This window comes from Dipodomys merriami, unplaced genomic scaffold (assembly GCF_024711535.1).
Source record: "Dipodomys merriami isolate MVZ:Mamm:240054 unplaced genomic scaffold, mDipMer1.0.p SCAF_14, whole genome shotgun sequence".
Lineage (NCBI taxonomy): Eukaryota > Metazoa > Chordata > Mammalia > Rodentia > Heteromyidae > Dipodomys > Dipodomys merriami.
Window position 1 is genome coordinate 39584596 of NW_027202715.1, and position 12189 is coordinate 39596784.

A 12189-nucleotide genomic window follows, 5' to 3' on the forward strand; every position below is an offset into this window, starting at 1 on the left:
ATTTAAAGTGTACAGTTCAAAGCCTGCTAGGAACATCAACCATGAGCAAGAGAAAACAGTTTTATGTTAATGACAAGAGAAAGGAGGGTCCAAGAAAGGCTTGGGTATTGCCCATCTAGGAATATTACCATCATTATGGGTTCACACCAGGGCCCAGTAGTAGAGGGCCTGGTGCCTACTACTCTTCCCAGACAAAATAAGTGCTATAAATCCAGAGAAAAAGGTTCATCCCAAATCTGGACAGACACTCCTGTCTGAATATGGTTTTTGAGGCCAAGGGAATCCTTAGGAAGCCACAAACCTGCTGTTGACCTTTCTTCTTGCTCTTTTCAGCTCTGGCTGTGGTTATCTTCAATGGTGACTGCATTCTTGAGATGGAGCATGAGCTTCAACCCTTCGGAAACATAGTTCCTTCCCCAGAAGCTCAGAGTCAGAAGGCCTCAGCTTGTCTCCCTCCTCTGTGGCATATTCCTGTCTTCTCCCAAGTGAACATCTGGCAATGAATTTGCAAGATGGTTCTGCATGCAAAGACATATGGTATCTTCACAAGGAGTCCTGGTGACTGAATGGTAATCATTCCTTCTCCCACCCCTGAGAAAACTTGGTTTGCTCTACTTGTTCTAAATTGGGACCTTCACAGAATATTCTTCTCTAGGACAAAAATAAACATGGAAAGAAGACCGAGGGTAGGACTTTTGTCCTGGAAGGTCAGTGGAGGATAAGAGCCCAGTGACTGATTTATCTTTCTCTGAGTTTTTGTAGCTCATCAGTTGTTTTGTTGTTGTTAGTGGTGGTGGTGGTGGTAGTGGTTGTAGGGCTTGAACTCTAGGCCTGGGTGCTGTCCCTGAGCAATTTTTGCTCAAGGCTAGTACTCTGCTACTTTGAGCTATAGCACTACTTCCAGTTTTTGAGTGGTTAATTGGAAATAAGAGTTTCATGGGTATTCTTCTGCACAGACTGTCTTCAAACCTCGATCCTCAGATCTCAGCCTCCTGAGCCACTAGGATTACAGGTCTGAGTCACAAGGACCCAGCTCATGCACTTGTTTGAAAGCGGTTAAGAGAACCGGAGGAATTAAGCTTTAGAAAGGGGGCTTTCTTTTTCTTTTTCCTTTCTTTTTCTTTCTTTCTCTTCCTTCCTTCCTTCCTTCCTTCCTTCCTTCCTTCCTTCCTTTCTTTCTTTCTTTCTTTCTTTCTTTCTTTCTTTCTTTCTTTCTTTCTTTCTTTCTTTCTTTCTTTCTTTCTTTCTTTCTTTCTTCCTTTCGATCATGGGGCTTGAACTCTGGGCCTGAGCACTGTCCCTCAGCTCTTCAGCTCAAGGCAAGCACTCTACCACTTGAGCCACAGTGCCACTTTTGGTTTTCTGGTGGTTTATTGGAGGTAAGAGTCTCACGGACTTTCCTGCCTGGACTGGCTTTGAACCATGATCCTCAGATCTCAGCCTCCTGAGTAGCTAGGATTTCAGGCATGAGCCACCGGTGCCCAGCCATGAAGGGGACACTTTCAACTAAAGAGTTATAGGAGTTTTAGGGTAGCTGAGCCCAGCCTGGATTATTTAGCTCAACAGCAATGATTATCCCTGGCCCTAGGATAAATGCAAAGGTATGGAATACACATCCTCATATGATGGGACCTGTGGTGCTCACTTCATGGCATCCAGGAGGCAGACGGAGACAGGAAAGAGCCAGGTACAAGGTCCATCTTTTCAGGGATGTCACTAATTATACACTTCTCCTTAGATAGTTTCTACCACTTTTCAATAGTCTATTTGAGTTGAATCCATTGATGGATGAATCCATTAATGCAGTGAGAACCTTCATGATTCAGTCACTTCCCAAAACTCTCCCCTCTGAACACTGCTTGTACTGGTGCCAAGCTCTTAATACAGGAATCTTTTGGGGGAACACTTCATATCTAAACTTTTTGGCCCTAATTGCTGCAGAAGGAGGGCAGAGAAGAAGGCAGTGCTGGCCTGGGAAGGTGGCTCAGTGGTAGAGTGCTTGCCTTGCATGCATGAGGCCCTGGGTTCAATTCCTCAGCACCACATACAGAAAAAGCTGAGAGTGGCGCTGTGGCTCAAGTGGTAGAGCACTAGCCTTGAGCTGAAGAGCTGAGGGACGTGCCCAGGCCCAGAGTTCAGGCCCACAACTGACAAAAAAAAAAAAAGGCAGTGCTTTGGTTTGTGCAATGAATCCTGATGCTTGTGGGGTGGGGAAGATAATAGATGTTCCAAACCCCATAGTAATCAGAGCCCCTCCACCTGCTTTGTTCTCAGGATGGGAATACTTCCCTGCTTGTGCCTAGGGCTTTACAAGGCCTACATGTCAGCCCTAACATGTCTTTGTATCTTATGTTCAGTAGAGGTAAGATTTTTTTTTTTAAGTGCTAATGTGAATAAAACACTGTGATCCTCAGATTTCAGCTTCCTAAGTAGTTAGGATTTTACTGTACGAGCCACTGGCGCCCAGCTCATTATACTTTTTGCCCGTCCTGGGGCTTGAACTCAGGGCCTTGGCACTGTCCCTGAGCTTCTTTTTTTTTTTTTTTTTTTGTCGGTCGTGGGGCTTGAACTCTGGGCCTGGGCGCTGTCCCTCAGCTCTTCAGCTCAAGGCGAGCGCTCTACCACTTGAGCTACAGCGCCACTTCCGGTTTTCTGGTGATTTATTGGAGATAGGAGTCTCACGGTCTCTCCTGCCCGGGCTGGCTTTGAACCGCGATCCTCAGATCTCAGCCTCCTGAGTAGCTAGGATTACAGGCGTGAGCCACCAGCGCCCGGCTACTGAGCTTCTTTTGCTCAAGCATGGAACTCTACCACCTGACCCACAGAGCCTCTCTGGCCTTTCCGTGTATCCAGGGCTTCTCATGCGTGCGAGGGGAGCATGCACTCTACCACTGAGCCACCGGCACGGCCGCTAATTCTATTTTTAAGGAAAAAAATGGGGTGCTGAGATTCCCCCGTAGTGGACTGGGAAGTTTGTGACCTACCCGAGATACAAAGCATAGGTATGAATCAAACTGCATAGGGCAGTGAGCTAGCGGGCCAAGGAGCGGCCCTGAAGATGAGGACCATTTTGGCTCGCTGAGAGGCTCAGCAGCCGCTGTAGAAGGTGCTCAGGCTGGGGCGCAGTAGGCCGCACGTGTCTTCGGTGCTTACGTGCGCTCCGTGACCGCCGCGCTGGACGCGGGACCAGGGCAGAGGGCGCATGCGTATTAGCGCTCCAGTACGCGCCCCCTCTCTCTTGGCGGCCGCAGCTAAGGCTCGGGACGCATGCGCACACCTGGGGAGCGGAGGGCGGTCACCACCGAGTGGAAAGATTTGGGCGTGAACCTGAGCGGGAGTCGGGCGGGGGGACGTGAGTGCGCAGGCGCGGCCGGGGATTGAAGGCAGGCGACCGGAATCTCGGCCATTCTCATTCGGCGCTGCATCTCGATCCCGCCGCCATGGCTGCCTACAAACTGGTGCTGATCCGGCACGGCGAGAGTGCCTGGAACCTGGAGAACCGCTTTAGCGGCTGGTACGATGCAGACCTGAGTCCGGCGGGCCACGAGGAGGCGAAGCGCGGCGGGCAGGCCCTGCGAGGTACGCGGCGGGCCGGTGGCGGTGGCGGCGCCCCGGGCCCCAGCGCTGGCTCGAGGCCCCCCGGTTGCACCCGAGCACTGTAGGAGAGGGCCGGTGCCTTACGCGGCGTCTCCGGTTTAGTTTGCTGTAGGGGAGATGGGCGCAGAATGGAGCGTGCGCTTGCTCAAGGTCACAGTGGGGAGTGGGGCTGAGCGGGGAAGAGAACGCGGGAAGCCGCCCTGCAGCCCTGGAGCTGGTTCCGGACACTGCTTGGCGAAATTTTCCCTTTGTGGTGTGAACGTTTACTAACTTGGGGACGGGGTGCCCGGGGTGGAGCCACCTGTGGCGCTCAGGCCTTCACAGGGGTCCCTTAGGGCTCCTGAGGATGATGCCCGCTGCCTTATAGCACCAATCTGCAGCAAGCGGCTGCAGATCCCAGCGAAGCAAAAGGCCACAGACTGGTCCCCTGGGCAGTGCGGGCAAACCAGGCTGCGCCGGAGGCCTTTAACAGGCCTCTTGGCCCCAAGAGATTCCAAGTGCTGTGGAGAACCTGGCATCGTGCCACAAATGATGTGAACAAAATGCACCCAAGACCCAGCTGAATGAATGATTTGAGTTAATGCTACAGCAGGCTTACTCCTTAGTAACTCTTCTTGGGCCTCAGTTTTAGTTGGGAAGAATGAGGATTGGGAAGATGATTTTTCCAAGGTCATGTCTACTTAATATTAGCCCAGCGTCCTTGCCCCATTTCTTCTGGGTGGGGTAACAGTGTGAAGAGCTGGCATGCGTCTTGGCCAGGGACAGAGGCTGGTCAAAGGGTATAAATGGCAGAGATAATGTTTGCCTATCCAGTCTTGTCCCCGGAGCTGATTCTGTCTGTGATTTTGGAATGCTAATATGGAAGCATTGCCTGCTTCCTGCAATTCAAAGAATCCCTGGACTGAGATGGACAGATACCTCCACAGATGTTAAAGGCAGATCCTGCCCTGCTCTAACCTCTGGACAAAGCAGCAGCCATATAAGAGGGCTATTGATGCTTGCTTGATGTGCCTCTGGTATTTGTCCCCGCATTGACCTTTGCATCTTTCTTTTACTATATGTCGTTTTGAAATAAAGCAAAGCCGTGGAAAGCCTGGGAAATGTAATCTTGAGGGGGTATGTAAATGTTTTGAGATGATGGCCTGTGGTAAAATCATACCATGAGGCCGAGAAAAAGAAAGTGCTGGTAAAGGAGGCCATTTTCTTTAATTATCTAGCAGGAAGAACTGTTTAGGTATGCAATGGTTTGCCCATGCCTAGCCCAGGACCATGTAAATTGCCTCTGCCTTCTAGTTAACACAATCATATGGTTAACATGTAAACTAACATTTTAGAAGATCAGGTATAAGGCTAGGCATGGTGGCATACACCTATAATTCCAGCACCTGAGATGCTGAGGCAAGAGGACTAAGGTTCAAGGCCAGGTTTATCTACATTGCAAGACTGTCTCAAAAAAGAGAGAAAAAGGGGTTCAAACCTCTCAAAGAACTTGAGAAAAAAAATCTATGGGTGTCACAGATGACATTAAAGAATAAAAGACTACCCAGACAACTGTTGCTCATACCTGTAAGTCCTAGTTACTCAGAAGGCTGAGATCTGAGGATCACAGTTTGAAGCCATCCCAGGCAGGAAAGTTCTAGACTCCAATTAACTACCAAAAAGCTGGAAGTGAAGCTGTGATTCAGAAAGTTCAGAGCAAGTTCCCTGGCCCTGTGTTAAAGCCCCTGCACACTTCCCCCAAAGATTAAAAGCAAAAGCTAAACAATGAAGTCCATTATGAATAATCTAGAAATATGAAACACATAAGATAAATTATTTCTCCTGATAGTAGGATTTGTACAGTTTTAAACTTAATTTCCAGAGTAAGCTAGTGAGAACTGAGTTCCCCTGTTACTTTAAGGCTGTGAACAATAGGAATGCTGTGTGAAGAATGGAGTCCACACTGTTGGTCTACCTTACTGCTTACTAAACTTTGGTTAATGGGCAAAGTTAGAAGAGGCTCTAGCCATGTGATGGTGACTAACATATGTAATCTTAGCTACTCACGAGGCTGAGATCTGAGGATCATGGTTCAAAGCCAGTTCAGGCAGGAAAATCTGTGAGACTGTAATCTCCAGTTAACCACCAAAAAGCTGGAAGTGGAGTTGTGGCTCCAGTGGTATAAGAACAGCCTTGAGCAAAAAAGCTAAAGGACAGCACTGGTCCTGATTTAAAACTCTAATGTACGTACACAAATACAAACACACACAAGAGGTTCTTAACCCTTTTGATGTTCACATTCTCTTTTTTTAATTCCAGTCCTGGGACTTGAATTTAGGGGCTAGACATTGTCCCTGAGCTATTTTATTTTGCTCTGGGCTCCATTTCTGACTAAGAAATGGGTAAGGAGTCTCATGGACTGCCCAGGCTGGCTTCTAATAGCGATCCTCAGATCTCAACCTTCGAGTAGCTAGGATTATAAATTGATAGTATTCTTTCTTAAGCCCTAAGCAGAACTATTTTTCTCCCTGGGGACAGCTCAACTACAAGTGGAAATAATTGCAGTGAAACCTGGAGCTTTTCATCACAGGAACTGAGGCTTGCACTGTGGTTCTTCTAGTGACTCAGCCTTTTGTTGGGGAGCCATTTCTTCATTTAAGATTGGTAGGGAAATAACCATAGCCAAGTCTAGTCAGACTTCTCCCATGCTCAGTGAAGGGTTGTCTTTTCTTTTGTGGGTGGCATTAGTTTTTTAGTCATTAATCAAGCTGTCCTTTTCTTTTTTTTTTTTCCAAGCTATTCTTTTCTTTTTCTTTTTTGGGTCCGGTTGTGGGGCCTGAACTCTGGGCCTGGGTGCTGTCCTTCAGCTCTTCAGCTCAAGGCTAGCGCTCTACCACTTGAGCCACAGCGCCACTTCCGACTTTTTTCTTACGTGGTGCTGAGGAATCGAACCCAGGGCCTCAGGCATGCAAGGCAAGCACTCTACCACTGAGCCACCTTCCCAGCCCCCTATCTTTTCTTGACAAGAAAATTCATCTCACATTTTATTAGTTACTGTTGCTAATGTATGAAACATTGTGAACTGTATGAAACAGCTGGGAAATTTTGTGCTGAATTTTAAAGAGGGCCAGTACTGTTGTACAGAAAATAGGAATATTTTCCTGGCATACTACATAAAGGGCCATCTCACCCATGCATGAGGGAGAATAATCCTTGAAATAAGACTGATTCATTGTAAACTATTTGTTGAGCCAACATACCACTTGATTTCCCTCCCAGCTCAATAAAGACTGTGTTGGGAGGAGAGACTGGAGAGTTTATAAAGGAACCAAACAGTACACAGCATTTACTCTTCAATGAATGGCATCTAACTCTGCTTTAACTTAATAAATAGGTGTTTTTCTCTGAGGAATTAGTCCTGGACTTTTGACTAAAGAGGAACTAAGAATTGCTACATTCACAGAGAAATAATTTCTTTTTTTTGGGGGGGGAGTCTGGTCGTAGGGCCTGAACTCTGGGCCTGGGCACTGTCCCTCATCTCTTCAGCTCAAGGCTAGCGCTCTACCACTTGAACCACGGCGCCACTTCCAGTTTTTTGCTTATATGGTGCTGAGGAATCGAACCCAGGGCCTCAGGCATGCAAGGCAAGCGCTCTACCACTGAGCAACCTTCCCAGCCCCAGAGAAACAATTTCATATAACAAATTGTATCAACGTGCTGTAAGATCTCTTATTGCATTGGTATTATAAAGTCCAAGCTGGGCTCTGGTGGCCTAATCTTATCAGGAGGCTAAGGCCTGGAGGAATTCTATTCAAAGCCAGCCCAGGCAGAAAAGTCTGAGATACATCTCCAATCAACCAGCAAAGTGCTGTACTGGAGGCATGGCTGAGGTAGTAGAATGTCAGCTTTGAGCAAGAAAGCTGAGAGCATGAGTTCAAGTTCTGGTAGCAGCATATATACACAAATCCCATTTTCTTTTTTGGTGGTACTAGGGCTTGCTAGGCACTTTCACCTCTAGTCCTAAAGCCCACTTTGCCAAGACTAGAAGTCTAGTAAATATTAGAAGTGACAATTTAATATAAACACCAATGGCCAGGTCTGGTAGTGTACATCTGTAATTCCTGCGATTTGAGGCTAAGGCTCAAGAATCATGGGTTTCAGGCCAGCCAGGGCTATAGAGTAAGATTCTACCTCAAACACACGTCTTCCTTAGGAATTAGGAAAATGGGGATAGCCAAAAATGATGGGTGATAAGAGTTGGATTTTTGCCAAGCATAAAGCTGAGTTCACACCCTATACAAAAAAAAAGTTTCTTTATTTTTGTCTTTGTTGGTCAAGGGGCTTGAACTCAGCCTGGGCACTGGCCCTGAGCTTTTTCACTGAAGGCTAGAGCTCTATCACTTTGAGCCACAGTGCCACTTCTGGTTTTGTGGTAGTTAACTGGAGATGAGGCTCATGGACTCTCCAGCCTGCGCTGACTTCACACTGATCTCAGATCTCAGCCCTCTAAGTAGCTAGGATTACAAGTGTGAGCCACTGGTGCCTGGCAAAAAAAAAATTTTTTTTTCTTTCTAGATGCTGGCTATGAATTTGACATCTGCTTCACCTCAGTGCAGAAAAGAGCAATTAGGACCCTCTGGACAGTGCTGGATGCCATTGACCAGATGTGGTTGCCAGTGGTGAGGACTTGGCGCCTCAATGAGCGGCACTATGGGGGTCTGACTGGCCTCAATAAAGCAGAAACGGCTGCTAAGCATGGTGAGGCCCAGGTGAAGATCTGGAGGCGTTCATATGATGTCCCACCACCTCCAATGGAGCCTGACCATCCCTTCTACAGCAACATCAGTAAGGTAAGGGCAAACTCAGCTTTAGCCATTCTTCCCAGCATCAGAGGGTTACAATTTGGGTCTCACCATTTTCCTATAACTTTTAGTAATATATGTCTAGTGCCCCTAAGCTTCTAGTTTATAGTAAAATAATTAATTTTCCCTTTGCCAAGAAATGACTCTCACTTGTTAGAAGATGTAGTTTGTCGTACAGCTGAGAACAATTTCTTTATATCCCCATTACCATATTTTATGAAAGCCATCCATATCCCTCCCAAACTGACCTCACAAATAGAAGTGAGGTAAGCACTGGTGGGTATGCCTATAATCCTAGCTACACAGGCTGAGATCTGAGGATTGTGGTTCAAAACCAACCAGGGCAGGAAAAGTCCAAAGAGACTTCTCTCCAGTTAACCAGAAAAAGCTGTGGCCTTAAGCAGAAGAGCTCGGGAAAAAGAACTGGGGGGGAAAAAGAAATGTATTCTTTACCTGACTTATGTAACTGTAACTTCTTTATATATCACTTTTGCAACATTTTTTTTTGGTTGGTCTTGGGGCCTGAACTCAGCCTGGGTGCTGTCCCTCAGGTCTTCAGCTCAAGGCCAGCTCTCTACCACTTGAGCCACAGCGCCACTTCGAGCTTTTTTCTGCTTATATTGTGCTAAGGAATTGAACCCAGGGCCTCATGCATGCAAGGCAAGCACTCTACCACTGAGCCACCTTCCCAGCCTAACGAAAAAAATTTTAAAAAGAGCTCAGGACAGCGCCTAGGCCCTGATTGCAAGCCCCAACACAAGAAGTGAGTTGGGATGACCTTGTTGCACAGCTTTTTTTTTTTTTTTGTCCCTCATGGGTCTTGAGCTCTGGGCCTGGTCCCTATCCCGCAGCTCTTCAGCTCAAGGTGAGTGCTTTACCACTTGAGCCACAGCACCACTTCTGGTTTTCTGGTGGTTTATTGGAGATAAGAGTCTCAGGGACTTCCCTGCCCCGGCTGGCTTTGAACCATGATCCTCAGATCTCAGCCTCCTGAGTAGCTAGGATTACAGTACAGATGTGAGCCACCGACTCCAGGCTTGTATAACTATTTTTCCTTTTCTAATGATATTTCTTTCCAACTGGGCAATGAGGGGCCAGTATAATGATCTCCTTCCCAAGCTCTCTCTCAGTTGTATTCTGGGAGAATGATGGCGGAATTGATACATTGTGAAAATCATTTAACTGATGTAACTACTAATAGTTGCCAAACTTAAAAGTTCTTTTTGTTGCCTAGGATCGCAGGTACGCAGACCTCACTGAGGATCAGCTGCCCTCCTGTGAGAGCCTGAAAGATACTATTGCCAGAGCACTGCCCTTCTGGAATGAAGAAATTGTCCCCCAGATCAAAGAAGGGAAAAGAGTTCTGATTGCAGCCCATGGAAATAGCCTCCGGGGCATAGTCAAACATCTGGAAGGTATGTTCATTTTTTAGAGTGGCCCTTAAGGATAATAGCAGAACTGCCATCAGTCAGGGACTTAATACAAAGGAGAAAAGGGCTAACATACTAATAGTCTCAAAGACAGTCTGTGTTGACATCTAGTGGAAAAACACCTTGTACTGCCGGGCGCTGGTGGCTCACGCCTGTAATCCTAGCTACTCAGGAGGCTGAGATCTGAGGATCGAGGTTCAAAGCCAGCCCGGGCAGGAGAGACCGTGAGACTCCTATCTCCAATAAAACCACCAGAAAAACGGAAGAGGCACTGTAGCTCAAGTGGTAGAGCGCTCGCCTTGAGCTGAAGAGCTGAAGGACAGCGCCCAGGCCCAGAGTTCAAGCCCCACGACCGACAAAAAAAACACCTTGTACTTTTCTCAAAATGGTTTTCAGAGCTGTGACAGTTGGACCTTCTCGAGAGAATGTTATATATATAAAATCTCAGGTCCTATTAACCCATCTCCTAGGTGATTAATACTCCTAAAAATTTGAGATGCCCACTTCTAGACTTTAAGTTTGCCAATCAAAACCTACTAGTAACATCTTTAGTCACAATCTGGCTCATCTTCACAAATCTCTCAGTTTACATCCTAAGTTGTTTCACCCCTGAGAACTTAGGGCTAGGCTTTGGCAGATGTGTTATGGACTACATAAGGGTGTCTGAGATAAATCCTGCTTCACTGTGGGCTTTGAGGGCTCACTTTGGTAGATCTGGAGAGTAGTCTTTTCCTGTAATTTGCTGGTGACCCATCTAGGAACCTTGTGTACCTTCTATTGTCTTCCTTTTTTACTTTAGTTGCTTGAAAAATTGGTGGTACTGGGGGTCACTCCTTGAGGGATGGATATTTCTACAGAGCAGAATTACTATCAGATTTTAGAGTGTCTTGATCTAATTCCTGCCCAAATGCTGTGTCACTGAGGGATGTCAGTGAAAAGGTGATAATTTTACACCTTGGTTTTTACACCTGTGTTTTTACACACTGATGAGCATGGTGGCTGTTTTCAGGTCTCTCTGAAGAGGCCATCATGGAGCTGAACCTGCCAACTGGTATTCCCATCGTCTATGAACTGGACAAGAACCTGAAGCCGATCAAGCCCATGCAGTTCCTGGGGGACGAAGAGACCGTGCGTAAGGCCATGGAGGCTGTGGCTGCCCAGGGCAAGGCCAAGAAGTGAAGGAGAGCAGGCCAACTGCTACCCCTCAGAATACCTTCCCTGCCCATTCCTTCCTTTGCACCTCACACTGGCCACATCTGTACATCTTAAGTTGTAGGTAACTGCAGATGGGGACCAGTAGCTCCCATTTTCATTGTTAGCATTGTCTCTTACACCACTCCCTTCATAGAATCTAGTCAGAATGGCACCTTTGGGGTGCAGGTTTGCTGCCTGAGCCCAGGGAAGGTTCCTTTTATATTTAGGAGGGTTGAGTGATAGTAATTCCAGTTTTTCCTAGTCCTTTGTTTACTAAGGACCTGCTTGAATAGTGGTTAGGCAGGAACCCTGCCATGGTATGACCAGTAGGAAGCCAGAGTTCATTGTGAGCCAGGACCCAGTGCTAAGCTCTGATCATCAGGTCGCTGTTGAGTAGGCTTGAGTCATTCCAGTAGAAGGTGAAAGTGTCCTGCACGGTGAATTCAAAACAGCTATTTCCTCCTGACTCCAGAGGTGCTGGCTCCAGATGGTTGGGATCAATCCTGAACTACACTTTTTGTGTTATATTCACTTTTACAATAAAAAAGGGTAAATATATATATATATTTTAATAGATATATATATATCTATTAAAAAACACTGAATAAAAACACATAAGGGTTTTTAGTGACAGTTGAAATAGTCACACATGTGGTCATCAGAAGATAAGCCATTCCTCACACCAATATGGGAAAGCTTCTTGGTCTCTGAGGACAGGAATGCTTCCTGTTTCTACTTAAACCCTTCCTGCCTTGTTCTGTGGCAGTGAAATTCCTCTTAATTGTGCAAGTGTTTCACTGTCTGGTTCTGAATCATGTTCCAGTTGCTTGGCTCTGCCACATGGACCCTATACTTATTTTGAGCATAATTACTCAGTCTTTTTCCAGATCAGTGTAATAAAAGGAGTGATGTGCAATATTTCATTGTGTGATGTATTATACCTCTTGCTTTGATGCCTCTAATGCCTTTATGACACATTTGAGTTTCAGAGCAACTATTACATTCTGACAGCACTTGAGTGTGGAGCTTCTAGTACTTTATTTTTTTCTTTTTGGTTGGTCATGGGGCCTGAACTCTGGGCCTGGGCACTGTCCCTCAGCTCTTCAGCTGAAGGCTAGCACTCTACC

The 12189-nt window shown here is 46.6% G+C and overlaps 1 protein-coding gene across 1 annotated transcript; it reads left to right on the plus strand.

Annotated features, from left to right (window-relative positions):
* The first annotated feature begins 3370 nt into the window (after positions 1 to 3370).
* LOC138826184 (phosphoglycerate mutase 1) lies at positions 3371 to 11980 on the plus strand. The gene is made up of 4 exons (XM_070021339.1): positions 3371 to 3579; positions 8152 to 8426; positions 9673 to 9853; positions 10878 to 11980. The coding sequence occupies exons 1-4, from the start codon at positions 3441 to 3443 to the stop codon at positions 11045 to 11047; spliced, it is 765 nt and encodes a 254-aa protein (XP_069877440.1). The 5' UTR covers positions 3371 to 3440; the 3' UTR covers positions 11048 to 11980.
* The last annotated feature ends 209 nt before the right edge of the window (positions 11981 to 12189 follow it).

Coding starts and splice junctions, on each gene's coding strand:
- LOC138826184 (XM_070021339.1), top strand. CDS start 3,441: ATGGCTGCCTACAAACTGGTGCTGATCCGGCACGGCGAGAGTGCCTGG. Junction 3,580..8,151: donor CGGCGGGCAGGCCCTGCGAG/GTACGCGGCGGG, acceptor TTTTCTTTCTAG/ATGCTGGCTATGAATTTGAC. Junction 9,854..10,877: donor CATAGTCAAACATCTGGAAG/GTATGTTCATTT, acceptor GGCTGTTTTCAG/GTCTCTCTGAAGAGGCCATC.